The sequence below is a fragment of the Trichoderma aggressivum genome (assembly GCF_033847375.1).
Source record: "Trichoderma aggressivum f. europaeum strain CBS 100526 chromosome Unknown scaffold_056, whole genome shotgun sequence".
NCBI lineage: Eukaryota > Fungi > Ascomycota > Sordariomycetes > Hypocreales > Hypocreaceae > Trichoderma > Trichoderma aggressivum.
The window spans coordinates 180,057-207,374 of record NW_026946422.1 but is presented as its reverse complement, the minus strand read 5'-3'; the positions used below and the strand labels follow the sequence as shown (position 1 = coordinate 207,374).

The 27,318-nt window shown below is 53.8% G+C and overlaps 10 protein-coding genes across 10 annotated transcripts; 6 read left to right on the top strand and 4 right to left on the bottom strand.

Moving 5' to 3' along the window:
• Positions 1–342: 342 nt before the first annotated feature.
• On the top strand, positions 343–777 carry Triagg1_9646 (uncharacterized protein; the record flags this gene model as incomplete). The annotated part of the gene is made up of 2 exons (XM_062904626.1): positions 343–521; positions 606–777. The coding sequence occupies 2 exons, from the start codon at positions 343–345 to the stop codon at positions 775–777; spliced, it is 351 nt and encodes a 116-aa protein (XP_062751463.1).
• A 1,816-nt stretch (positions 778–2,593) lies between these two features.
• On the top strand, positions 2,594–7,718 carry Triagg1_9645 (uncharacterized protein; the record flags this gene model as incomplete). The annotated part of the gene is made up of 4 exons (XM_062904625.1): positions 2,594–3,011; positions 3,074–3,200; positions 3,261–3,572; positions 3,656–7,718. 4 exons carry the CDS (start codon positions 2,594–2,596, stop codon positions 7,716–7,718), a joined length of 4,920 nt encoding a protein of 1,639 aa, XP_062751462.1.
• Positions 7,719–9,560: 1,842 nt separating this feature from the next.
• On the top strand, positions 9,561–10,280 carry Triagg1_9644 (uncharacterized protein; the record flags this gene model as incomplete). Its single annotated transcript, XM_062904624.1, has 1 exon — positions 9,561–10,280. The coding sequence occupies one exon, from the start codon at positions 9,561–9,563 to the stop codon at positions 10,278–10,280; it is 720 nt and encodes a 239-aa protein (XP_062751461.1).
• Positions 10,281–10,460: 180 nt separating this feature from the next.
• Triagg1_9643 (uncharacterized protein) lies at positions 10,461–12,302 on the bottom strand (the record flags this gene model as incomplete). The annotated part of the gene is made up of 1 exon (XM_062904623.1): positions 10,461–12,302. The coding sequence occupies one exon, from the start codon at positions 12,300–12,302 to the stop codon at positions 10,461–10,463; it is 1,842 nt and encodes a 613-aa protein (XP_062751460.1).
• Positions 12,303–12,533: 231 nt separating this feature from the next.
• Positions 12,534–13,282, top strand: Triagg1_9642 (uncharacterized protein; the record flags this gene model as incomplete). The annotated part of the gene is made up of 3 exons (XM_062904622.1): positions 12,534–12,589; positions 12,696–12,909; positions 13,001–13,282. The coding sequence occupies 3 exons, from the start codon at positions 12,534–12,536 to the stop codon at positions 13,280–13,282; spliced, it is 552 nt and encodes a 183-aa protein (XP_062751459.1).
• A 148-nt stretch (positions 13,283–13,430) lies between these two features.
• On the bottom strand, positions 13,431–13,929 carry Triagg1_9641 (uncharacterized protein; the record flags this gene model as incomplete). Its single annotated transcript, XM_062904621.1, has 2 exons — positions 13,431–13,739; positions 13,798–13,929. The coding sequence occupies 2 exons, from the start codon at positions 13,927–13,929 to the stop codon at positions 13,431–13,433; spliced, it is 441 nt and encodes a 146-aa protein (XP_062751458.1).
• A 2,104-nt stretch (positions 13,930–16,033) lies between these two features.
• On the top strand, positions 16,034–17,386 carry Triagg1_9640 (uncharacterized protein; the record flags this gene model as incomplete). The annotated part of the gene is made up of 2 exons (XM_062904620.1): positions 16,034–16,951; positions 17,006–17,386. 2 exons carry the CDS (start codon positions 16,034–16,036, stop codon positions 17,384–17,386), a joined length of 1,299 nt encoding a protein of 432 aa, XP_062751457.1.
• A 1,277-nt stretch (positions 17,387–18,663) lies between these two features.
• Positions 18,664–22,467, bottom strand: Triagg1_9639 (uncharacterized protein; the record flags this gene model as incomplete). The annotated part of the gene is made up of 4 exons (XM_062904619.1): positions 18,664–19,755; positions 19,880–20,676; positions 20,769–22,211; positions 22,269–22,467. The coding sequence occupies 4 exons, from the start codon at positions 22,465–22,467 to the stop codon at positions 18,664–18,666; spliced, it is 3,531 nt and encodes a 1,176-aa protein (XP_062751456.1).
• A 1,974-nt stretch (positions 22,468–24,441) lies between these two features.
• On the top strand, positions 24,442–26,265 carry Triagg1_9638 (uncharacterized protein; the record flags this gene model as incomplete). The annotated part of the gene is made up of 1 exon (XM_062904618.1): positions 24,442–26,265. The coding sequence occupies one exon, from the start codon at positions 24,442–24,444 to the stop codon at positions 26,263–26,265; it is 1,824 nt and encodes a 607-aa protein (XP_062751455.1).
• A 317-nt stretch (positions 26,266–26,582) lies between these two features.
• Positions 26,583–27,318, bottom strand: Triagg1_9637 (uncharacterized protein; the record flags this gene model as incomplete). The annotated part of the gene is made up of 3 exons (XM_062904617.1): positions 26,583–26,870; positions 26,939–27,007; positions 27,061–27,318. 3 exons carry the CDS (start codon positions 27,316–27,318, stop codon positions 26,583–26,585), a joined length of 615 nt encoding a protein of 204 aa, XP_062751454.1.

Sequence of the window (27,318 nt, the reverse complement as noted above, 5' to 3'; positions counted from 1 at the left end):
CCAGCCCCAGCGTCCTTAGCGGCCGGGACTCAGCGATTAGACCCCTGCAGCCAGGCGTGATCGAGCCGCCGATTGGCCAGGCTGCGGCGCGCACCTGCATTTGGCGCGCCCAATCAGCAGGCGCGACACACCTCGGCGCTTCGACAGCTCTTGCCATTGAGCGCCTGGGCCGGGCCGCCCCACTCTGGACCGCAGCCCCAAATCGCCAGAAGCTCCAGCCATGCATCTGGGCTGCCCCCCCTCTGGTTCGAACGTCTCCAAGGCTCGAGATGCTGATTGATTTGTGGCGATGGAGAGTGAAGAGCCATATGGAATCGAATCGACTGTGGCAAAGCACAATCAATGGACGAACCATGGCCAGGGCTCAGCAGCGCTCGTTCTGGCTGCCGCGGGCGCGAACGAACTGGTATCACAGCACGGCTGCAAGGTACCGTGCAGTCTCCCAGGCCCGGCCCTCGCACAGAGGCCAGATCGCCAGCGTGGAACCACCGATGCAACGGTGAAAGGCGCCGCAAGTCGGGGTAAGAAGCCCCGGTTGCTCTGCTAGACGTAGTACGAGGGCTAATGCGCAGGCGTATCAGTTGGTGCTGCTACTGCTCCGTTAGGTACGAGCACTCGTACTCACTTACAAATGTTGCTCCGGGCAAGACAGACATGGGATACGGAGTCGACGCAGAGCAAGTCGAGAAGCCCTTCGACACCTCGATGCCTCTGGAAGCTTTGATAGGCCCATATCCAGATGTCTGGCCAGGGTACGCGGGCAGCCTGAGAGGCTAAGCAGGGGGCTTTCAACAAGGGATTCTCCTTCAGCAGCGGTACATGGCCCGCTAGCGCCTGTACATCACCTGTCTTCAATTCGTCCGCCTCGAGGATCTGAGCCCATGATTCCCAGTCCCAGTTGACTCTGAGGCGACTAGCAATCGCCATTGCCTCGCCTCGCCCTTTTCGCCTCACTGCTTAGCTGGGGCCCACCGCGGGCGCACGCGCGTAGCAGACGCAGAGCCTAACCCGCGGCGGCTCGTTGGGACGAAACGGAGTGGGAAGGGGGAGAGAAAAAAGAAAAAAGAAAAAAGAAGAAGAAGAAGAAGAAGAAGAAGCGAAAAGGCTGCCGGACACATGGAAGCGATGGAAGCGATGGCAGCGTTGCAACGACGTCTGTACCTGTTACTCTCTGCTCGCTACACGCGGTCGGTAGCGAGAGAGGTAGGTACCACTACCACGAAGCCGCACATGGCCAGCATGTTTTACTTACCAGCCGTTGATGCTGCAGATAGCTGCAACACGGAAGCCCAGGTATCTTGTCGGCATGCGCATGTACCTGGGCTGCGTCGACGCGCATTGGCCGGTCCTTAGCTGCCGGACCGTATCCGTTCCATCCCAAAGACGGCCGTTGGCAGCTTTTGCACTCTAATTTTATATGGCAGCCAACCCCATCCATTGACAGGCCTCAACCACGGCCGCATAGGCGCCATGCTCGCCTGGCTCCTCTCCATCGGACCCATCACACCCCAGCCTGCTCTTATTACCTACCTATCCAACCCTCCTCTCCAACCTGTCCATGTCCATCTAATATTCTAGCAGCGACCTTCACCGTGCGTGAGTGGTGCATGTCCCTGCCGGATGTACAGGTCTTAGGTTGCCTGCGCGTCGTTTACAAGTAGCCGTCTTGCACTTGGGCCGCTCCGATATTTTCTTTTTTTACCTCCTCCTCCTTCCCTCCCGCCATCCCCATCTGTGCTGTTTCACACAGCTTGCCAAGGGTCATCAGAGGAGGATAGACAAGGCCTGAACAGACCGAGAGAGAACGGACGGAAGATCCGTAACGTCTTTCTTTGTTTCCATCAGCGTGACCACCATTACGCACCCAGCCAAAACTTCTCCTGCATCCGCCTGCATCACCTACTACTCCCAATCCTCCAACAGGAGCATCCCCTAGGCGGCACGAACAAGCGCCGAGCTAATCAGATCAGCCCCTCCTCTAACGCTGCTCGGCACATCACAGAGAACCGTCATTCTTCTTGCCTACGAGTTTGTTCTTTATATGCAAAACCGTGACGCTGCCCTCTTCCGCTAGGCTGCTTAGCCTTCTTCTTTCAAACCTCACTTCGTGGCCTATACTACGGCCGAGCCTTGCATTGTCAAACCTTCCTCGACGACACATCGTACCTCACATCTTGTACCGTCATCGACCAATTCGACATTCCTCCTTCTCGAGCATAATAAACATCCACCATCCTCGGTGGCCCGAAAGAAATCTAGAGCGGCTGGTGAATTGCAGTGTTGAAGAGGCTTGTGTCCGGGAATAGGCAGGAGCTGGGTTTCATGTGATGATTGATACCTAAAGAACGCCGCAGCTTGCCGCCACTTTGTGGGCTCACCCCAGAGAACGCTCTCAGAGAGTCGGACCTTGGCCTGGCCACGGGACTGTGACACCGAAGCTGGTGTTGTCTCACGGGCTTGGAGTGCTTCGCATCTTGTTGGAAGGGAAACTGCCTCTGCGCTGGCAGAGGTGTAGGCCGACTAAACGGGCCAATATAATCTCGGACTGGACATAATTGGCCACCGTGGAAGCCTCGATAGCAGGACCGCAGCCATGTCTTCCGCGTCACATATCCATACCGTGTCCAATCGGTCCGGCAAATCGTCGACCGCACGAGGCCGTCCAGCACCGCCGGAATTCGCACAAATGCCCAACATCAAGGACCTCAGATACTTTATCCCATCAGCCGCCACGGCGGCCATCTACCTCTATGCCCAAGGCCCATCAATAGTATGCTGTCATCACGACACTCTCACCATTGACCGGAGGTTCACACGGCACGTCGACGATGTCCAGCTTCTTGCCGTGGACACCCAGAGTGAAATGGGCGCTGGCCGTTTTGTCGTGAGCTACGACGCCGGCCAGACCGCCATCGTCTGGGATCTGATGACTGGCGATGAGATATCTCGCTTTGTTTCGTACGAGACGCTTACAGTCGCCTCGTGGATGCGCAACGGAAACGTTGCGTTTGGTGAGAGAACTCGCGCTATTCTCGGGTGGCTTGCATGGCCTAGCTAACATGTTGGCTTATAGGAAACACGCAGGGAAACATCATCCTTTTCGAACCAACAACATCCGAGCACATCTCAGCTCGGACCCTCGACCAGATTGCAGTGACAGCATTAGCTCCTTCATCTGACTGTCGGACCTTTGCCATCGGGTAAGTTACCATCACCATTGGCCGCAACGTGTTGTCATGTACTGAACCAACCAACCTCAGCTACCAGAATGGATCACTCCTAGTCGCCACTCTACAGCCTCGCTTTACCATCTTGCACAACTTGACGACTTCGAGAGGTCCATCACCTATTGTTACCCTTTCCTGGCATGCGTCGTCCTCGAGGCAAAAGTCAGATATGTTGGCCGTACAGACACACGATGGCGACCTGCGGGTCTGGAGCGTGGCCAAGTCGTACAACGCTGAAGACCCCGCCAAGGTGATCAGAGTGCTCCAGAGGAACGAGAACATCCTGTCTGGCCCTAATTGGATGGGGTGGTCCAAGAACGGCCGCATCATCCAATACTCGGATTCGTATGTCCCTCCAAACTGGCCACAGCCTAAGCGCGCGGCGACCTGCTTCCCGTTGGCGGTTTTTGTGCTAATTGATCAAACAGGGAAACATTTTCGTGGGACGTAAGGACCAAGCATGTCACCAAGGACTCCATTCCGACCCTTGAGCATGTAAAAGGCCTGGCCGTCTACGGTCCCGGGGCCAGTCTTTTTACCATTGGGCCAAACAATACTGTACAGCAGTTTGATCTCAACTCTCCGGCCATCATGGTAGCAAACGTGCAACACCCGGCTGGTGTCCTTCCACCATCGCCTCCCACATCAGAAGAGACCGGAGGCAGATCGGTGCACTCCGCAACCACCATCCATACCTCAGAGTCCGAGTCAAGCTCCGTCCCTCTTGAGATGGGCATCTCTGAAAGCGATGATGACCACCTATCCCCCTTTCAGCGGCTGGCAAAGCGCAATGCACCTGAAGTGAGAAACGAAGTATATGACTCAGGCAGCCAGGCCTCCAGCCACTCATCCTTGTCGAAGTCTTCGGCAGGCTCCCGCACACCCGGACAGGCTGGCTCACTGAGATCGCGAGGAATGACAGAGGGGACATACATCTCGGCCGGTTCATCCTTGCACACCTCGACAGTTGGACGGCGAGAGGTGGACAATTATTCGATGGGCTACACGCTTCCTAGCACGAGTGGTCCGTCGTTGGCCTCGTCCAAATCCAGACATCGCCCATCTCGCTTGCGGCACGAGGTGCCTAGGAGCCCTGATGATGCCAAGGTGCAGGACTTGTTCAAGTACACTCGCTCACGCCTAAGCGATCTTCCATACAAACATCCGATACCCGCAAGCCAAACTCATCCTACCAATGACGACTTGCGTCGACAGATGCTCAGCACCATCTTCGGATGGAACAAGGAAGTAGACGACTTAATTCGCGATGAGATGAGTCGTTATCCCGCAGGATCGGCAAACCGCATCTTGCTCGCAAAGTGGTTGGGCGACATCGATTCAGACATCATGGCCGCTGGCTCTCAGAATATGACTTCTCAAGACTGGATGCTGTTGGCCTTGAGCGGAATCGGCGGCCAGGCATCTCAGCACAAGCTCGGCCGCGTTTACGTCCAACGCCTCTTGGAGAATGGCGATATTCATGTTGCCGTGACGATTATGCTTGGCATGGGCGACTACAATGATGCCATTGAAGTCTACATCTCGCATAAGAGATACATGGAAGCTCTCATCCTCACTTGTGTGGCGTTCCCAAGTGTCTGGGAGCGACAAGCTGCCATTGTGCGTAAATGGGGCGAGTGGTCTGTTAAGCACGGTCAGCAACAGCTGGCGATTCGTTGCTTTGCCTGCACCGACCAAGAATCCTCGGAGCCTTGGACTTCACCATCGGCTGCTCAGCTCAACTTCCAAAACATCACGCCGAGCATCCCCGAGATGCTGAGCCCTCCGCTGTCTCCCCCCGGAGTCCAGAGGGGGCCTCAACGCAGTGTCGCCAAAGCGTCGGCGCTGAAGCTGATCACGTCGTTTGGAGACCAAAATCAAAAGGCCAAGTTTTACTCGCAGGCCGATGGCGGCCAAACACCCATCGCGGCCGGGGTAACGCCTATTGCTGAATCGGCCATATCTCCCGGAAACGGCTTTGATCCTGCGACTGCGTTTCTTCGGCCATTGGGCAACAGTAGATTTAACACGCCAACGTCAGCTCGACCCGCCCAGAATTTTAACCGTGGCCGATTATCCTCCATTGGAGAGGCCACTCTTGATAGGAACAGTCTAAAGCCCATTGATAACACTGCAAAGATCGTTGACGCACCCCCGCAGCGGGCGGGCCATTCCCGCAAGTCGTCCGCCACTCAAGACAATATGACGACGGGTCTTGCGATGCAGCGCGCTGCTACGGCCAGCCCCATGATGATGCGAGACCAGCATCCACGTGTCGTTCAGGGGTACTCGGGAGAGCGGCCACCATCCCCTGACCAGACCATCATGAGCAGGTTACAGGAAGTTCACTCGACGCAGCGGAACGGCTCCCGTGATCGGATTCCCTCGCATCTGCATCTGCAGCTGCAGCCCCTGGCGCAACCGGCGGATGCCATGTCTCCTGACCAGTCTGCCGCCTCATCTAATCGCTTCCACTGGCCGTCCCGGACACGTCGTGGTACTGGTCCTCCTGTTGCCGGATCTGTGGCCGGCTCCATTACATCCACCTCGAGCGCTGGCCGGAGCCACAAATCGAACCCCCGGCATAGGGATGATTATATCCACAGCCTGGAGGCGGCTCAGAGTTACTCGAAGAGAGCTGGAAGCAGGACAAGGAGCAAGGAAAGGACGAGAGATGTGTCCACCGGTCGCCACGGCAGCCGGGAGCGGCGAGCCAAGTCGCGCGATCCTTCAGAAGAGCGCGGTAGAGCTTCGGCCAGATCTTGGACAAAGGCCAAAAGATCTCCCACGTCCCCCGTACCAATGTCACCGGAAGACTTAGCCATCCTCAGCACTCAAACTTATAACAATAACGTTGAGCCCCTGACGATACGGAAAGCGAGCGTGATAAGGGGTAAGACGAGCGGGCGAGCGTCTAGCCAAGGAAGGAGCCGATCCGCTCCGCGGTCACCCCCCTCGCCAGTGCCGCTATCGGCGACAGCTCTGCATTATCAGGGATCGGAAGATGAGGAAGATTTTAGAGCTGCCATGCAGGCGCAAGAAGAATTCAGAGCCAAGCACAGCAGGAGCGTTGGCCACAATATCAACTCTCCAGTTGTAGGCCGACGGGAATACGCAGAAAGCCGACGAAGAGAGACACCCGAATCTCGAGAAGCCGTCCCGACAGAGTTGAGCCACACTGTACACGTACGAGCTGCATCTACCGAGCACGCCGGCGACTTGAAGAAAATGAAGGATGAGAGGCAGCGCAAAAAGGAGCAGGCCGCACGGGAGCTAGAAGAGCGTCGAAAGTCTCTTGCAAAGCGACAACTGGGCCCTCAGATCCCCCACCCGAGCGAGATATCTCCTGGCATGCCTCCGATTCTGGTGGAGGCCGAGGATGAGACACTCCCGGATTACCTCCCTCCTCGCTCTGCAACAGAACCTCCGAGGAGTATGTATGCGCGAAATGGGCCACATATTGGCCTTCCTGCTACTCCCAAGGCGATGAGACTCATTGTCCGGTCGGACGATAGCCAGTATGAAGACCTCACCCCTCCACCAGTTCCCGCAACATTCTCCCAGAAGTATTCCCCGCAAAGTTCACCAGGGTACTCTCCGCATTACTACATGGAGAAGAAGAAGGTGGTGCAGAGGGAGGAAGAAGATCAGCAGCAACGGCAGTATCAACCACCACCGCCGCCGCCACCACCTCAGCAGCAGCAGCAGCAACAACAACAACAACAGGAGGAGGAGGAGCCACTGACACTGCTGCCATCGACCGTTTATCAACTGCCGTCAACGGTTTATCAACCCCCATCTCGACCCATGATTCCGCGAAGCATGTCGGCACCGATTCCCGAAGAACCCTCTCGTAAAACTCGTTTCGGGAGAAAGGGGAGTGCCAATGAGGGCAGGGGCCTCGATGACATTGTAGAGACGGAATGGCGCCGACAGGTGAACAACCTGGTGCCCCCACCACCGCCGCCTCCTCCTTCGGCGCCTGCTACTTTCTTGAAGGAGCTGCAACATCTCGCCGTTCCTCCTCCTCCCCCTCCACCCCCGCTGCCACACGTCCGACGCCAGCCGCCCGTTGCTGGAACGTTGGCCTCGGGTATGATTGAGATTGTCATGGATGACACCGATACGGAGGACCCCATGATGGCCGCTCCCAATGACGGCATGGTACCCATGATTCCTCCTCCCGAGCCACCTGTCAAGGCCCACAATCGCGGCCGCAGCCTCGGAGAGGGCAGCCTTTCTGGCCGCATGGCGAAGACGAACGAACGTCTCCGTTCAGGCAGCCGTAGCCGAAAGGAGGGATCCATCAGCATCAAATCACCCCCGCTTGAGATGTACGGCGATGGTGGCAATCCCTTCAGCCAGCTCAGATCGCCTGTGGCTGGTATTCCGCCTCCCGTTCTCTACGATCGAGACGCCATTCGATCGCCAATCGAGGGGCATGGAAGAAAACTGTCGTCGGCTGGCCTGCACGGCAACGGGATGTTTTAATTTTGATAACGACAACTACACCAAAGGTTCCCCCTGCGCATGACGATTTGGCGTTCTTGCCATGCTTTCTTTGCTTCCAGTTTGGTTTTGGTTTTTATTAATCCCCAAGATGCGAATGCTGTGTTCGTATCATCCTGTGAGTTCAAAATACGGGGTCGATGTTTTTGAAGGGGTTCTCTCTGGAGGAATTTATTTTCTGGCAGAGATATGTCATGACTATATTTGATTTCTTTCTTTCAATTCTGCAATTTCTTTTCTTCCTTTTGCACCAAAAAAATTGTATTCTTTCTGGTGTCTTTACATTGCACTTGTGCAATTTTAGAGGAGAAGCTTTTTTTCTTTAAACCTATCTTATTTTGTGATATATGCATCAAGGGGTTGTTGTTTTTGGATAGATGGCCTGTGGATTCGGCCTGAATCGACATGCACACGCATGCGGGCATTGAATATCCTGGATTGGAGATGCTTCTTCTCGGCACTTGCCCCCCTCTTTCGCTTCTTTTTCTCTTCTTTACGATTGATGACGGATTTGGGCAAAAAACAAACAAACAAGCAAGTGAAGCTGGAAGACGGCGACGTCTCATGGCAGCAAGACTGGGGGAAATGTATGGACATGCGGTGCAGGCAGAGGCAGGAATGCAGGGCAGACTTAGTTTTTTTATACAATGCTGCCTCGCGGCAAATTTTGGCTTGAGGTAGCTGATGAAAAATTGACGTCTTGTATCAAGCGCACGTTTTGTCATATTGGTGTCTGTGTACTAATGACAATTGATGTGGTGCATTGTTGGTACGCATATACTTGGAGGTTGGTGATGGCTTCACACCCTGTGACTGTGGCAGATTGGTGCGAGAGGGAGGGGTTCAAGTGCCGCCACAACACCACATTGCAGCAATTTTTGCGTCAAGCTGGGCATCTAGGCGGATACCCGAATGACTTGCGAATCCTCTCGTATTTTTTTTCTACTTCATACCAAGAATAAAGCAGCGTCAAAAACGAAAAAGAAAAAAAAAAAAAAAGGAAATAGTAAAAAAACCAAAAAAATAGTGTCGGCATTCTCCGTCTCACCATTCCATCCCACGCCCTCCGCGATCGTAATCCAGCCCGCCACGCGACGGGGGAGAGTCCTCTGCAGAGTGAAACCTCCCTCAAGTGTCATCTCCATTGCTTAGGGCCGAACCGACGGTCGCAAGTTTCCTGTGCGAGCGGCTGGCCACCGCAGCGTTCGGGCTGGGCGTCGAACGGAGGGGATCTGACGGGGGTGAGATTGGAAAAGGCGAGTTGAGCGAGAGCCTTCACCGTTTGACCATTACAGCCGTTAGCAGGGGCTTGTAATTTTGTTTATAAAGGGGGGGAGCCCTAGTTGGGAAGATTGTTGAGCCGGGCCCGGGGGGGGGGGGGGGGGATGTGCTTGTACTTTAGTGGGTTGAAGGCGCTGTAGCTCTGCTGAAGCATGTGCTAGAGCTAGGTACGGAGTACTGATAGCTTCAATCTCCACAGCTTTCCGACTTCCAACGCGGAACATGGCATCGTCGACACCACATTCACAGCCTTGATGCGCAGGCTTGCCTCTCGTTACATCCTACGGCCTACACGAACCTGGGCCCAATCGACTTGGTTCTCCCATAGAATGGCCCGCGCCACTTGATTGCCGCAAAGATCTCCGTCCGCCTTCCCAAACCCTCCAACAGCTTTCCCGAGATAGACGGACGGACGAGACAAAGGCAGATCCCAAGGCCAATTGCTCTATACCCTGCTGCTATACGAGGCGATATAGAGTCACATCGAGTTCTTTACTATTCACCAAAAAAGAGAGAAGACAAGAAAAAAACAAACAAATCACGATGCTCACCACGGCCCCTCGCCTGCGCATTCGCCGCCCCTCCCCCACGACGGCCGAGTTCACCGTCACCACGCTGCCGCCGCAGACGCTGCCCCTGCGCCTCCTCTGGCTCCTCCTCGTCTTCCTGCGCATCTCCCTGTCCGTCACGGTGCTGCTCGTCCTCTACGCGCGCTGGGTCCAGGAGCGCACCAGCTGCGGCTTCGGCTTCGGCGCACCGCCATCATCCACCTCGCCCTCGCCCTCGCCACCGCCGCCGTTCCTCTCGCTGGGCCGTCTCGTCCTCGCCCTCGACGCCTTTCAGGGCACGCCTGCCGGTGCGATGCTGGCTAGAGCCGCGGCGGCGGTGTCCCTCCCGGTGCTGCTGCCCGTTGCTGTGGTGGTGTTTTACGCGCTCAGCCTGAGGGTGCACAAGCAGGAGAGCCTGCTCGTTCTGAGGGGGCTGGGCGTGCAGACGTGCGAGAGCCCGGCGACGTACTTGGCGGCGGCGGCGACGCGCTTCATCCCGACGGAGAAGATTCAGGATATCCTGGTGAACGAGGCGTTTCGCGGGTTCGAGGTCAGGTATTATCTCGTGGTGGTGGTGGAGGGCGAGGAGGACGTCGTGGTTGTGTTTCCGGGGTTGTTGCCCAAGAGGAGGATTGTCGAGACGGTGTGGAGGGGGGTGAGGGAGTGTTTGTATGAGGGGAGAGGAGAGGATAGAGGGTTGGCGAGCGATAAGTGAAGTTGAGGATATTGCATAATGTGCTCATGAGATGATGCTGTTCTTATTTTACATGGTGGCGCTTATAGAGCGCACTTTTGGTATTGTATTTCCAAAGAGTCATGTATTCCAGAACCAAGAAATCTATATACCCCCTCTTGATTTTTTTTATATAGTTCATTTTCTTCGTTTGCTTTGGATTTACTCATCGGCCATGGAGGTATCGCTCTCGTCCGCCGTATGGGACCTGAACCCCCTTCTCGCCCTCATATCCTCTGCGTCTGCATATCCCTTTCGCTTCGCATACTTGTCATTCTGCTCATCCGCAGACTCCAGCAGCTTCATCTTCATGACGCCGGGATACTTGCCGCTCAGCCTCCCACCGTTCCCCCCCTCAAAGACCTTTGTGCTGCTGGCGCTGCTACTTGGCGCCGCCCTGGCCGTGGTGGTGCTGCCGCCGTTTCCCTGCTGCGAGACGTGCTGCAGCAGCTGGCCGGCGAGGATCTCGTCCATCTTGCGCTCCCGCCACATCTGCCACGTGTCGTCCATGATGCCAAACTGGCCGAACCGCCCGCTCGGCCCGTCGTCGCCGACGTGCACCCACCGCAGCGCATCATCCTCGCGATGAGCCGCCGCGGACTGGCTCAGGTCGGACGGGAAGATGCAGTCCCAGAGCACCAGGGGCACCTCGTCGGCCATGACGTAGTTTGGGCGGCGCGGGTTCCTTTCCACGTCGAGCAGCTCGCTCACCAGCGACGGCTGCTCGAGGCCCTGGCCGACGAGGAAGAGCACGGCGACCATGTGGCGGATCTGGTGCCACAGGAAAGCCGAGCCGCGGACGTGGAAGTAGTAGACCTTGGGGTACACCTCGCCCGAACCCAAGGCCAAGTCTTCCGGGGCGAAGCCGGCGGCTTTGAGGTACGGCAGGGCGGAGGCGGCATCCTTGACCTCGACAATGTCCGACTCGAACATGCGGCGCTTGAAGTTTGTGATTTGCTTGGCCGGGTCGATCTTGCAGAGGTTGCGGAAGTCGTGCTCGCCCTCGTACCGCTTCGCCGCGTCGCGCATGGCCTCGATGTCTAGCCAGCCGGACTTCATAATCTTCCTGGTCCTCTGCTTCATGGGGACGCCTTCCACGTGAGAGGGCGTCGGGGCAAAGGCCGGCTGAGTGAAGAAGTACCGGTACTGACGTTCCCTGCACGAGAAGCGGGCGGAGAAGTCGGGAGGCGGCGCGGGACACCAAGCGAGGATGCGGATCTCCTTGGGGAGCAGGCGGTTGAGGACATGGGGATAGGGGATCTCGTCGCGAATGTCGTCAAAGGGTTTCTCCTCTTGCTGCTGCCGATTCTGATCTGCTCCGGATTCTTCTTGAACAAACTCCCCTGGCGCGTCCTCGTCGTCCTGGACCGGCTCCCTGGGCAGAGGCCTGTTGCTGCGCACCCTCAGCCCAATGACCTGCCCAAAGGCGCTGACCCCGCGGTCCGTCCGGCCGCACTTTGAGTACTCGCAGCAGTCAAAGTCGACGAGCTTTTCGTCCTCGGGGAAGATGAGGCACGCCTTGGTGAGGGCGTTCCACAGCTCCTCCTCGATGGACGGCTGGTTGCCCATGGCCTGGAACTCGAAGCCGCCGTAGTTTTTGCCCAGGTACGCCAGCTTCAGGGCAATGTAGCGGGTGGAATACTTGGACGGGTCCATCTTCTTCTTGGCCTTGGGCATCTTGACCGGCGGAGCCACTGCCTCGCCTTCTCGTCGCGGCTGTTTATGTCGCTGTTGCTGTAGAGAGTCTTGCGTTGAACTGGGAAGCAAAGATGCGGCCACCTGTAGCTGCTGCTCCAGCTCTTTCACTCTCTGGACGAGACCGGCTTTGGTCCAGTTCTTGTATCTCCCTTGATCAGACATCTTCAGCCTCCTCTCGCGGACTAGATCCAAGTTGTTGACAGTTGATAAACGGCAGTGAAATCCTTCTCTAGCCCTGCTAGGCCAGCTGGTTATGGCACCTCCACAAATCTTGCGGCCTAGATTCCCCTGGTGGAAAGGTCGCATGTGATGAGTTTGTGTAAAGTATTTGATATTTCCATAGCCAACAGGGGTTTTATTTCTGGCTGCCTTGGGATTTTTTACATCTTTGTGTTAATGGCTTCAATTGGTGGTTTTTTGAGTAGAGATGTATGTGGCTTGGCGGCCAGTGAAGTGTGGCTGGTGAGATAAGTAGCGCCACTCTAGTTGTCAATGCTATTACGAGCGTCTCTTCTTCTCATCCTCTCTCCGACCCAAATGCGCCAGATCTTCCCCGGGAAGAAATGGACGATGAAGCCGTTCAGATACTTCTCGTAGGAGATGAAAAATGCGGCAAAACAACGTTTCTCTCGTTTGTAGCGACCCATCTTCCTATAGGGTAGTAATAAGCACACACTGACGGGCGGGCTTTCATCGCAGGCGAGTCAGCGCTGGCGAGAACATCAACCCGATCCCGCTGCTCCGTGACATTGACCAGCCGTACATATTCTCGGTCAAAGTAGCGTCCAAGAGCCTTCGGTTCGAGTTCTACGACACTTCCAGTCCCGAAAACTGGCGCCTGCTGGACCCGGACGTCATTGTCATCTGCTACGACATCAGCCAGCGCCTGAGCCTCATTAACATGAAGAGATATGTTGGTATTTTCTTTGAATTGCCCTCGATTTCCCTATCTATCCTTGTCTCTGCAATCTCTGCTATATACAATTCATAACGCTGGCCATTAGTGGATCAATGAGGTGAAACAGTCCTTTTCCCGCATGGATTCGCTGCCGGTGGTAGTGATGGGGCTGAAGAGGGACTTGCGGTCTGAGAATGATCCGAATGGCATCATATACCCACAGGATGCCTATCGAATGGCCCAAGAGATGAGAGCAGATCGTTATGTCGAATGCTCGGCGGTGACGGGAGAGCTGGTGAGGCCTGCGTTTGAAGACATCTGCAAGACGGCTGTCGGGACGACAACGGAGAAGGGCGGACAGAGCGAGGGCGGTTGCACGATGCTGTGATCCTGAGCGATATCCTGTTTGGAATCTTAGATGGAGATGTCTGAGTTTTTGTTTCTGGCAGCTCATTCATCTTGAATAAAAGAGAGAACCGTGCCTTGCCTCGAATTGACGCTTGGTGCTTGTAATTTTTAGTGGTATCCATGGCATTTCATGGCTCTGCGGCTTCATCTGCGTTGCCGTTGGCATTAGGATCCGCCGCCTCAAACTGGCCCAAAACTTGCAGAATAATGGTCACCATCTCCTCTTGCTGCTCGTCGCTGAAGCGCTCCGACATCTCCTCGATGACGGTGTTGAGAGCCGCCACCGAGGCCGGGCGAAGGTTGAGAATCATGACGACCTCGCCCTTGGAGAGCTCATACGGGCTTAGGCGCTCAAGCAGCTGGGAGATGCAGCCAGGGGTGTATGTGCTGGGCTTTTGGCTCAGCGGGTTGGGATATGACTGCAGATATTGGATGAGCTGAGGAAGAATGGTTAGTTGTTGAAAAACAGTCATGTCATCTTGAGTTGTGACGAACCTCTCTGACAACCGTCTCTAGATTGGGAGGGCCACGACGCTTCCTCTGCTTGTATCGGTCCTTTTGCTGGGTCAGATGCTGCAGCACCTCGTAGTTGGAGAGCACGGCAGCCTGAGCTTCGACGACCTTCATGGTGGTGGTGGTGGTGGTGATATATGCCTTTGCCTCTCCGGCTGAGTAGAGCAAGACAACAGACCAAAGAAACGCCCTCCAAGTGAACGACTATGGCTACAAGACTCTAGATAGTACAATGTCTTGTAATGAATGATTCCCCCTTGAGCATCAGAAAAGACACACCACGCTCTTATTGAGCTGCCGCATCCAAATCGCTGCTACACGCTTGATCTAAGAAAAGATTGGACGACGGCAAGCATTTTCTCGCGACCATCCGGCGGCCCAATCAAAGCAGCGCCAATTGCCCCTCCTAAATATCTGTGCAGACCGCCCAAACAGAATTGAGGCCGCTAAAAATTTCCTCGCGTGGCTTGTGCCATTTGATGGTCAAGATCAATCCCTTGTACAGTGTGGAATGTCGCACTGGCACCATGTAGCGTCCAGCATGCAGCCTTTTATTAGTACCTCTACCCACTGCCTAGAATACTATCACATGCAGGGAACGGTTGAGGTGAGGGTGAGGGAGAGGAAGAGAGAGGCTGGTGAGGCTCGTGATGGGCATTTCAGAGGGCTATAGCAGTATTCATAATTCAAACACTCAACTTAGTAGTACGAGGGGAAACTCGAGACGACATCTCAGTGAAAAAAAAGAAAGAAAGACGCTGAAGCTCGCGAAATTTGCCATTGACGGATGCCGAATTTGCACCAAGGCCAACAGGTACTAAGCTGCACTAGCCCGTGTTGAAACATGGCAACCCTGCATCCAAGTCAAGCTTGAGACCCTGGGAAGATATCAAGCAAGGCAAGCAAATGCCTCACGAACTGGCCTTGATGAGGGGGAAGGAAATAATACGGCACGCCATCACTAAGTTGTTTGTAGGTGTCTGTCGGTTATTTTGTGTGAATGTCAGCATTACGGTGGATGTATGTTCTGTTTCGTTTGCTTGACGTCAAGCACGCCATGGTTCCATGCTGGATCAACGCCTCTGGTTCCCGACCAACTGTAAAGCGGCCTTTGCATTTGATTGTAAAGTAGGAGCAATTGCGCAATTCCCAACATCGTTGTTCAAACAATACGCCGACAACTCGCTAGGCCCGGTCCTCTGAAATAGTCGTCACCCTCCAGTGAGCGCTATTCATTCGGGTTCGTGGCCCAGCCAGTGGCGCCCACCACTCTGGCACATTCAGCCATCTGATGTCCTTTGTATGGAGAATGGAGAATGCCTTGCCCGATATTGAACACATGCGCCATCCATCACGGGCACATGCAGGCAGCAAGTACTGGACTTGTTAATGAATGACATGGATTCCGTCAGCGCGGTTGAACTGGGCTCTCGTGAGGCTGCTCGTACTCGTACAAGTCCTTTAGTACCAGGTACTCTTTCGTCTCAATGGATGTACAGAGCCCGACACAGTGTACCGTCTCTTCCCCCGCCTAGCACCAAGTGGAGGGGCGGCAGCGGGGAAAAGAGACCCTGCCCAGGCGCAGTTACAGCGCGTTTGGCCCTGTGCCAGTGCTGCACTTGGCCTGAACTGCGCTGCATCTCGCTGAAGCCTGCCCCGACCCCACTCATGCACGTCTCGGCAACAGACGCAGGCCGGTATGCGGTAGGTCAAGTTTTTTTTTTTCCCAATGCGCATTCAGATTTTTTTTTTTTTGAGTTCCGCCCTCCTGCTAGCCGTCGAATCGGCGTCCTGACTCAGAGCCTCTCTCTCCTCTAATTTTCTTCTCCTTCTCCTTTCTCTCCCTCTTCCATCTTCCCTCTCCTTTTATCTTGGTCATCATGCTGCTGTAGCATCTTTGCGCTGTTCTGCTGCCGCCGCCGCTGCTTCGAGGCTCTGCCATCGCCGCCTTGGTCTTTGCTCCTTGATTCCGTCGCCTACCGCATCTCCAGCTTCGGCCGCAATCGGCAAAGATCTCTGGACCACGGCTTTTGCATCTGACGTCGGCCTGGAACTCTGCTCCCCACACGGACGGCGGGTCTGGCTGAAAAAACGAGCATCGCCCAAGCCCTCACGCGACCCCTCCATTTCTCTGGAATTGCTCAATTGGAGACTCTTCTCTTGTCGTCATCCCTGCCGTGCCGTGCCGTGCTGTGCTGTGCTGCTTGACGCCGTCGCCATGGTTCGAAACATTGTCGTCCTGGGAGGCAACTCCCACCCGCAGATGACGGAAAACGTCTGCAACTTCCTTGGTATCCCTCCTTGCGACCGCATCCTGTCAAAGTTCTCTGGCGGCGAGAGTCGCTGCGAGATCAAGGACTCTGTCCGTGGCAAGGATGTCTACATCATCCAGTCTGGCTCGGGCCATGTCAACGACAACCTCATCGATCTCTGCATCATGATCTCGGCGTGCAAAATTGGCTCCGCTAAGCGCGTCACCGCCGTTGTGCCTCTCTTCCCCTACTCGAGGCAACCTGACTGGCCCTATAACAAAGCCGGCGCTCCTCTATCGAGGTCATCCGAGTCTTCCAAGAAGGATTATAATTATACTTTCGAGAGCGTCCCCCCTACACCGCGGCCCGGCGGACCGCGAAGCGCCGGCCTCTCAAATGGGGTTAATGGCCTCACCGAAAAGCTCTCCAAGAACTCCGAGAATGGCCATCGAGAAGTCAACGGCGACTCGCTGCCAAAGCGATCAGACACCCTCTCCAGCGTCGGCTCTAATGGAGTCTACCCCGACCTTACAAAACGAAGCTTCACGACTCACGATTACGAGAATCAGACCAACATCAACGGCTTCCGGCCCAAGCCTGGTTATAAGCAATGGGTGGCCCAGGCCGGCACTCTTGTTGCTGATCTTCTTACTTGCGCTGGCGCTGATCACATCATTACCATGGACCTTCACGACCCTCAATACCAAGGCTTCTTCGACATTCCCGTCGACAACCTATACGGCAAATTCCTCCTCCAAAACTATATCCAAACCCACATCCCCGATTACAAGGAGGCGGTCATTGTCTCCCCCGACGCAGGTGGCGCAAAGCGAGCGACCGCCATCGCGGACAGCCTCAACATGGACTTTGCGCTCATTCACAAGGTAATATGACCCCATGATCTTCTTGTTCGAGACTCATTCTTTACCCCCCTCTAGGAACGTCGCCCCATCAAGTTTACAGACCACCGCAACGCCAGCATGATGCTGGTTGGCGACATTGCCAGTCGGGTCTGTATCTTGGTCGACGATCTTGCCGATACGGCCAACACCATCACTCGCGCTGCCAAGCTGCTGAAGCGAGAGGGCGCCACTAGAGTTTACGCCCTCATCACCCACGGCGTCTTCAGTGGAGATTCCATTGCCCGCGTCAATGCCTCTGCCATTGACAAGGTCATTGTGACCAACTCGGTCCCGCAGGAGGAGCATCGTCGTCTGTGCCCGAAATTGGAAGTGCTTGATATTTCGCCAGTCTTTGCTGAGGCCATCCGCCGCGTCCACCACGGCGAGTCTATTAGCGTGCTCTTCCAACTTGCCTGAGTTGGCCTGGATGGAGAGGCGCTAATTCTGTGTTGATGGATCAGCCATGAAGCTCGCGATGGTATCATTGCAGTGCTGATGAGGGAGCAAACGGAGACGGGCTAATCTGCTGGAGCGGTTGAGATTTCTGAGGGTCACTTGGTCTGGGCTGTCTTTTTTTCCTTTTCTTTTTCTTCTCCCTCTCCCTCTTTCCCCTCCCTCCTTACTTCATGGATAATACCCTTGTGGCTCTTGAACTCGGTCTTGAGAAACACGTCGTTTAACCTTGAGCCTTCGATGCCACCTGGGGCTATTTATGGAAGAGGTGTGGCTGTTCTCTTGTTTTTATACCGCCAAAAAGTACTCAGCTCTCCCTCCATCTACTCGATTGGCCGTACTAAACGAAACCCCTTGAAATGCCTGACTGGCCTCACACAATATCTCCGAGAAGATCCAAGTGCGAGAAGTAAGAGAGTTTTATTTGCGGCATGAGCTTTGTTTTGGTTGTCTTGACGGGGCTGCGCAGCTAGGCGCGTAGGCCCTGTCGCCTACCATTTTACTATTGATGGTATTTTTTTTTCTGTTCTTTGCTATACACATCATCGACAAATACTGTCGACGAAGGAGCTGCTAGAGTGCTGTATGTACCCGTAGCTCTCTTCAAAATATCTGGGAGGCTGCTTATTTTTTTTTTGGCCCCCTTCATCCTGGGGATCTTGACAAGAAAAAAACCATATAGAAAGTAAAATGGCATCGTAGACTTGAGGATTTCTGGAAACGTTTGTGTGTGTGCTTGCGCGCCGCATGTGCTAGTTTCATGTCTGGGCCACAAGAAGGGAAAAACACATGTCGTGTAAAAAACATTTTTGGGATTCAATTGGCCGTAGGGAGTAAATGCCAACTTGGAAAACCAAGATAGAAAAAAGTATTTTTGAAAAAAAAAAAAAGAATTGAAAAAGACAAGAGTCTGAAAAAAAGGAGAAGAACTGGTCTAAGGTGTATTCATCTATCTCGGCGCAATCTATATGTGTTTGCCTCCTGATTCATCATTCCTCATCACATCATATCCATGATCCATCTTGCCAAACCCATCGCTTTCTTTCGCTTATCCCCCCCCAAACAGTCGTAGTCTGTTAACAAGCACATAGCAAAGCTACGCTCCTCACATCTAAGTTTCTGCAGTCCAGGTGCCTCCGATCGTCGCAAGGTCTTCCGGGATCTGCCAACCATGTAATCTTGCGGCTCGTTGGTAAGCATCGACTGCCTCGCCGATGCCGTAGTCATTAGTCCTATTGGTCCTATTCGACGTTTCCAGTCTTGCTGGACGGTCTCGATCTACTAATCCCAGGCGAATCTGCAAAAATACCTTTTCCATCGTCATCACCGCCGACCAGCCCGAGTTTGTGAGCATCTCGGAACAAATCGCCCCCCCCCATCGTAACATGCCCTCCGCCTCCCTGGGAGAATGGCAAGAATCTTGGCCTTACAACGCGAACAAAGGGCGGGGAGAAGGGAAAGTTGGCGCCGAAACGAAATTCAAGCACGATGCTGGTGCACCCCTTTTGTTTCATGTCTTTCGCGAGTGGAAGGTCGACTTCGAAGCTGTGCAACTCAACCGTCCAGTGAAATACGTTGCTTATCTTGTCAAAGTCGATATACCACCCGAGAGATGCGAGGTTTTCTTGGCGTTGAATCTCGTGCAGTTCCTTGATGGCGCGGTTTAGGGTCTTGAGTGCCATTGGAGAAGTTGAAGCCCAGCTCGGAGCCGGGAGCTTGGGGAGAGACTCCAGATCTAGGCTCCCGGGCACAAAGTCAGTCGTGAATTGCGCGACCGACTTCTCATCGGGTTTTCTATGAACAAATGCCGCAGTATTGAGTTTGTGGCTTCTCCTATCCGTCGAGGCAATTGACGAGCTTCGGCGCTTGATTGAGCGCCTAGCAACATCGTCGGCATGATTCTCCTCAGAATCCAGAAGAAGTTCGTGATCCGTGTCGCCATGGTCGCTTTCATAAGATATCTCGGGCGTTTTCAATGATTCATCTGGTTCACGGTCGCTGATTTTGTTGTTTCTTTGGACAAGGTACCGACGGTTAGATGGTAGTGCTGATAAGGGGATCCGGACTTTTACGCCGACAGAAGCACAGAGCGCCCTCGAGGGCTGCTGGGGCACGTATCCCGTGCATGTCTCTGTGGGCTTGGTGGGAAATGGCTGTTGCATCGCTTCTACTGTTGGGTCTACCGAGACGAATAGGTATCTGCACTGAATCCATTCGATTTGCTTGACCACGTAGTGAGGTGTTGTTTTCACAAACTCGCTGCATCGATTAACGACCTCGCATATACTGATGGCGGCAGAGGGCTTGAGTAGAGAATTTGGCCAGTGAGTTTCCTATTGCACAACAAAAGTCAGCCAGAGAAAAGAGGTCTACCAAACGAAGATGGAGAAAGTGTTTGTACGGGGGGCCATGTAATTTGCCGACGGTATGAATGCTAAAGTGCAGACATGGACTTACCACAGCGTTCATTTGCGTCCTACAGTAACCTGAGCTCACTGAAAAATCATTGCTCATGTACACCCCATCTCCATAGGAGCGCCCATTCTGAACAGTGTTGAAGTCGAGACCTGTTCGTATAATGCTATGCCAGTTCTGAAGGCCGCTACCATGCCATGCAAAGATGGAAGGGAATTTTGACCTTTCCCCTTGAGACTTTGAAGCGGCCAGAATCTCTTTCATAAAAAGACGTTCCCGTTCTGGAGTCCCCTGCAGGAATCGAAACTGCATCCAATGAGGCTGCAACCCCTTCACCTTGTGAAGATTGGGAGGGTTGGGAGGAATCGGAGGAATCGGAGGGTTGGGAGGCACCATGACTTGAAAATCATCGGAATCACCGAGTTTCTCTGCTGGCTTGATTAAATTCGGTACTGCGTCGTCTTGAAGAATTAGAGACCTATTCGAGGATATGATCCACTTCAGAAGGGTAAGTGAGTTCTTATCAAGACGACCCCAGGAGGAAAGGCGCTGGCTTGGATTATTCAAGAGATATGTCCTCATGTCTAAAACAGATGGAATTCCGCGCAGTATCGTGGCAAAAGCAACGCATCGGTCACTCTCATTCAGATCATCAGTATCACCCGTGTACTGAAGAATCGTGACAGCTTTCCATTCCCTTCGAGTGTTCGAAACCTCTGTAGGCCGTTCGGCTTCCGGTAGAGGCAGCACTCCCAACGGCGTTGAAGAGGTCGAAATGACCTCAAATGTGTAGAGATAGGTCGCAATGGCCGTCACTTTGCAAACGTGCCTTTCGCAATCTAAGCAGGAGCGTTAGAACCGAGATGTTGGACCCAGCAGGTGATAAAAGGGTAATTGATGCTTGGGCAGCAGAAAACGGTCAGTTACTTACGTCCGTTGACTAGTAATGTCGCTGGCAGGGTGCCCTTCACCCCGATGACTATCATGAGCAAATCACCGACCTTGATCTTGGGGCTCATCTTTGCATGAACATCCGGGTCGAAGCGGATCGTCTTGTCGTAAAAGCAGGCCTCGGCGATGGTGTGCACTGCCGCTTCGCTCATTTCTCCAATGGGGATGCTCTTTAGATTGAGACCAACAGGGAAGTTTCGTAGACTTTTAGGGCTGCCAATGGCTGCAGCGAAGAAGCTGATCAGAATGTCAACGACGTACGGGTTGCTGACAATATCGTGTTCAATGCTTGTGCCTAATCCAAGAGTCGTAAACTGGTAAACACACAAGGGATCATGGCAGACGTAAGGTTTGAGAGCCTCAAACTCATCTTCCAGCCTTTGGTGACACACCATACAATATTTTGTACAGCGGGCGAAGCGGCGAAGCGCAACTTGCATGGCGACCATGGGAAAGCTGAAGTCCTCATCTTGATCCAAAGCATAGTCATGGCTCAATGACGGCATTGCAGTTTCGGGAACCGGCGTGTCCGGTGCACCATGTTCGAAAACAACTGCATCCTGCGAAAACCCACCCTTGGCGAGCACTTTGAGTTGATTCAGAGCTGTGTCCCAAGACAAACCCTTGCCCCGTCTTAACTGTAAAAATGACAAAAACCCATCGTTCATAAGCATGTCGATTGAGTTGGACATATAGAGAGGCACAAAGCTTCCACTGGTATCCTCAGCCTTGTCGTTTGAGGCGTTTTGGCTAGCATCAGACACTGTCGTTAAGGCGGAGCGAGCACCGTCGATGGATGGCTTGGGCTTTGAACACTTGCCAAAACGGAACTGAGGCTTCCAGTGGCCGTCGATTAAGAGTTCCGAAAAAGTCGGATAGTGTGGTGCAAATTTACACAAAAGAACTACATAGTCGCCACGTTCAAGGCCCCATGCTTCTAGAGCATGCTCGGGGATACCAAGTTTGGTGGCTCGGAGAGATAGGGAGAAGAACTCAGCCTCGCCAACTGGCACTCTGGGATAAATTCCTACCGAAATTCCTGCTGATCGAACAACGTTCAAATCTTTCTTCAACCGGGCGATTGAAACTGCAGTGCCGCTAGGTTGGTTCAAACGTGGCCGGGCGGAAACCGCAGAGAAAGTGTACTCATCCACATGGTCCTCGTATTCTGATTCCAGCTCTTCCTCATCAAATGAGTCTGACGCATCATCCGAGTCGACGTCTGGCTTGGCACTTGCATCATCTTCGACGCCGGTTTCTACCTTGGAAAGAAGCTTCTCTGCAACAGCTTGTATGATGGTCTGAACGTCCTTATTTGCAAGAGACGCCGACAGACGTTCAAGAAGAGAAGAGACATCGACTATAGAATGGTCGGATTCTGTGAATATCATGACGCTTGAGCTTTTGGGATAGGAATCGACATCTGACTAGGTTTAACACGCAAGTTTCAAGGGTGGCAGTTGGGAATGTGGGCACTTACCAAGGACCAGGATTTGGATGTCCAGGGATGGCGTCGCGTCATTGAGAGACCAGGTAAAGACAACCTCGCCATCCGAGTCTCCTTTTCGAATGTTGGATACTCCATCGATGTCAATCGCTTTCGATGCGGATATATCCTGGTTGAACTGTTTCAGGCCCATGATCGACGAGTTCCTCAAAGGCGTGACGTCGGACGACATGCAGCCATAAGAGGTGCGCGCTCCACTCTGGCGATGGGACCGTCGTCGATGCGATGAGATGCGATCGATGCGATACGATGGCGAAGCGAGGCTGCGCTGGTGATGCCGTTGTAAATCTGTATCGACAGAGGGGCAAGGAAATGGAGAGAGGCTGCGGGAGAGGCCGAAGAGGTAGAAGAAGAGAAGATGGGATTAAATGCCGTCTAGTTCTGCGTGCGCTGAGTTTGCGTTTCCAGGAGGTTTGTCGCCGGGTTGGCGGCAAGTGGCGGCAGAAAAGGCTGTGCCTGTGCCGGGCGACTCTTGCAGCCTTTTATATTCCGACGGTTGGGAGCAAAGGCAAGAAAAGGGAGAGAGAAGAAGAAAAAGAAAAGAGTCGAAGAGCGTCAGGGAATCACCAAAAGGTAGCAGCCAGTCACCTGTTTGAGCAACTGCATATGGCCTTGCGTTGGCACTTTTCCGAGCCCAATGAGAGATGGACACTGGACGAGGCGACAAGCCTTGCTCTGGCCTGATTGATCAGTACTGGCATGACATGCAGCGAGAAGCAATGGCCGCATGAATGCATTCAATCAGATTAGGCGGCACCATTCCATCAAATTACAAGGACAGCTGAGGGCAAAGTGACCACGGGCACAGCTCAAAGCTCAGCTCAGCAGCAGCAGCAGCAGAGGTATAAGTAGCACCGGGTTCAGTCAGGTACTTACGTGCACCCAACGACCTCAATTATATCAGTAGTATGCTCAAGAGCCAGTTGACTTGGTTGCTTCTCCGGCGCAGAGGTGCCCACTGAACAGCCTTGGACGTATGCTGCCCAACTGCATGCAGGATCCTCTAATGTTGCGGTTAATCTATGCGGAGGCCGACGAGGAAGCTTGCTTTGCTGGCAGAATCGCAAAGCTGCAGAGTCACGGCAGAAATAAATGGGAGAGCCGCCAGTGATTCGGTTCATCAAATGTTGGACGACACACAGATGTTGAAAGTACCACCGAAGTGCCTCCAAGCACTCCAAAGTTCAATTTCAAGGCTGGGTCAGCGAATCATCAAATACGAAGTCGACTCGCCACAGCAGAAACAAGGACTCAGCCTTGGTGGGGTGTCTGGCTGGGGCTGTTGCCTGCGATGCGGGCATCAGTTCAATGATGACTGATGGATGTGATCTCTGGCAGCCTGTCTGTGCTGTGATTCGGCGCATCCAAGTCACGCAGGCCTCCAGATGCTCTTCCTGGTAGTACTTTTGGCAGCGGCAACTTTAACATCCATTTCTGGGCAATGTGTTGGTTGGCGTCCATGTAGAAGCACAAGATGAAGCTTGGTGCTTGGGTACTAGGTACATGTATCTACCTCTCGTATTGACCAACTCCTCTAGTACCTAGCACTAAAAACAAAAGTAGGCACGATTCTACATATCAGATACTTGGTATAGTAGCGCATCTCGGGGTGTTCTAGGCTTGATATACTTTGTGTGGCTTCGGCTGTTTGCCTAGGTGTATCTCCCGTCCACGAGTCTCTATCAACGTGGTCTCACAATCAATTGAACCTCCAGGTTCTGTCACTGATGCTAACGCGGGAGGTAGTACCAGACATTAGTGCGTACATACACCATTGTAAACCCCACTGGGGCGGTGGGGAGGCTCAGCGGAATTTATTTTAGCACGAGCCTTAACTTGAGCGTCCCTGGTAAGACCCGAGCGCGCCGATGCGCCACTTTAACTCCCAGATTCGCGCATGAGCATCACTACGGTGACAGACATCCTCAGGCAAACGACAACGACAGCTTCGCACAATGGCCTCCGTGAGCTGTCGGTACTCGCAGTAGCCAGCGATGCTCTGCCGTCCAGTCCAGCCTTTCTCAAATCCTCGTTTAACGCGTCCCGAGACTCAGCCGCCTTCGCCACAGCTTGCCGATCTCGCCTCTGCCTGCATTGCATGGCCCTCTTCTAGACCAAATGCACGGGAATTGTGCAAGCCACCGACATGCTCAAGCCGTCTCCTCGTACGCTTTGGGGCTGGCCGCTCTCTCGGCTATCCCCTCGTCGCCTAATCCTGCTGTCTCTATTTGCGCTCCTCCTGATTGGCAGCCTGACGTGGGCCCTTCCAGCCTCACCGGGCCCTTCTGCATACGAGCACAACATCTCTCTCCCTCGCCCTCGCCCTAGTGACGCGCCTCCTAGGGAACCCGAAGTCTCCCGCCCATCACAGTCGTCACAGTCACCGCCGCCGCAAAAGGGCAGCGGATACAATGGCTCGTATTGGTTGGCCGACGAGAGAGGGCTCTCGACCGCCTATTCTAGCGCCATCACGCTTGATAATGAGCGGATCTTGCTTCCGCCGCTAAAGGCCCGACGGCCGATCTATTGTTATCATGCTACAACCATGAAGAAAACAAAAGACGAAAGAGATGCCGAACAAGAGCTGCTGCTGACATGGCGCCGTGCTTGGTGGGCGCAAGGGTTCCGTCCGGTTATCCTGGGTGCCGCCGAAGCCAAAAGCAATCCTATTTATCAGCAAGTGCGGGAAATGGCAGCATCGTCTGAGCTGAGGGAAGATCTCATGAGATGGCTCGCTTGGGACACTGTCAATGGAGGCATCTTATCGGAATTCACAGTCCTCCCCACGGTTCCTCGACAGGATTCGCTCCTACTGCTCCTGCGACAAGGAGAATACGCCAACTTGACGAAGTGGGCGGATTTGGACGACGCATTTCTCGTTGGACAAGAAGCCGATGTTCGACTGGCAGTCCAGTCCATTCTGCAGAAAGAAGGTATAGACCAAGTGACAAGTGTCACTGCGGCTCTTTCAGATGATGCCATCACAGTAGACGGGACAAAAACACCGCTTGCTTACTACAGCTCCAAGGTCATCGACAACAAGTATGCCCAAGTAATCAGCAAAGGACGCAGGGCGGAAACTCTCCGCAATCTGAACAAGCTCATCAACTATCATCTTCTAGTTGCCTGGCAGAATACCTTTCCCGATGGCATCGAGATCGTCAAGCCACACCCGCAGCATGCGACAGCTATGCTGGCCGGCGCCTTGAAGCTTGCCAAGTCTCTGTCCTCTTGTCCTGCATCTCCAATGCCATCCACATGCCCTCCTAATCTACCTCATTGCTTTCCCTGCGTGGCGTCGCCCATGGCCGTTTCTACTCCTTCACGTCTTCGCAAGTCTCCTCAGGTTTTTACAATTGGCGTTGTCCCGCATCCATGGTCCTTTGCATTGGTAGATAATCTTCGGGAGTCTATCAACGTCACCTGGATCCTAGATTCACCCCGGGATCCGTGGCTCAGTGCTGTCACCCTAGCGTATCTTGGTTCTGGAGTGTCTTCGCATCGCAGAGTTGTGCGATTTAAAGAGCTTGTGGCTGACGAGGCTGACTCGGTTCGCTCTCTGTGGCTTTTAGCAGAGGATGAAGTGCCTGGTGATATGGACTGGTATTTTGGATTCACCTTGCCCGAAAAGTCCATGAGTGATGGGAAATCTCGGAGTCCCGTTCCCGCTGATCGCTTGCCGAAAGAAGATGAGGAGCCAGACCGGGTCAATGGACCTGTTGCTTCGGACGAAGAGGTCGCCCGTGAGCGAGCTATACTTGACAGAGCAAAGAGCGTCATCATGATGAACAAGCCATCGAACAACAGGACCAAATCACGAGCCTCGCTCGAGGCCTGGAATATGGCCGATACAGAAGCCTGGCGGTTCACAAGAGCCTTCAACGCGCGACGCTTCTTGGAGCGTGAAGAGTGGCAAAAGGAGACATTGTCAACGTCTGGGATCGAAAGCAGCCTCAGAGCCCACGACTAATAGCAGGGGAATTGATGATATGAAGGCAACGTGAGTTAAAAATGTTGAAATTCTTATATTTAATCTTCCTGTACACCCTCTTCCCCCCCCCCCATGCCTGCGCTTTGCATTTGCACAGGCAGCCTTCATGTACATATATTTTTTTTAATCAATTTTTAAACATGTGGTGAGCAATCCCAATCAATTTTTCCCCCTCTTCTTTTTCATCGTTTTCTCTTCACCACATTTGTGGTAGCCTTTTGGATGTTGAATCCTTATGAGCTACCAGACCTCCTTTTCAATATCGCAATCACGATTGAATACAGAGGCCGCTAGCATTAGGCCTTGGCAATAGTATCGCCGCCCATCTCTCCGCTCAGTTCGCGCGATGTGATTCCACGGCGCAGCAATCCAAAACCATTCTCAGACAGAGAGCCATGGTGTTGATTGTCGCGAAGCAATGCCTGCTCCTCAAGAAGCTCGTGGATGTGGTCATTGAGCCAGAGGCCGTCGAGTAGCTGGGATGGCATGTCTTTGGCGCCAGTGATAACCTTCTTGCAAGTGGGCTTACCGCAAAAGCATTCGAATGGCTGGGCCATGTTCCATTCGGTAGAGGGATAGAAGAACTGTGTGAGCGAAGAATGGGGTATATCAGCTACACGGTTAACTAAGACGGGGCGGGGGTTCCACTGACGGTGAGTTCATCTCCAGGCTGAAGCCCCTTGGGTCCTGCCACGATCTTCATGTTTCGCATGTCAAAATGCTAGCAGCACTTATTTAGCTGTGAAATCCTCCGAAGTTATCCGCCCCACTTACAAGAGAAGGCTCGCACGAGTGGTTGATGTAGAGCAAGTCGCTGTTGAGGTTCAGATGCTGGTCCTTGCCCATCTGAACGGTAGCATAGGTAGGCTCGCTGGCCAAGGCGCAAGGAGGGAACTCGAGTTTGGCGAATAGGCCAAAGGGCGGCACGGTCACTTTGGACAAGCTCTTGGTCATGAAGTCGGCACCGCTGACGACGACGTCTTGGACGCCGGGGTGGGAGGGCTGCTTCCAGGAGGGTTTGAGTGGCGCCAT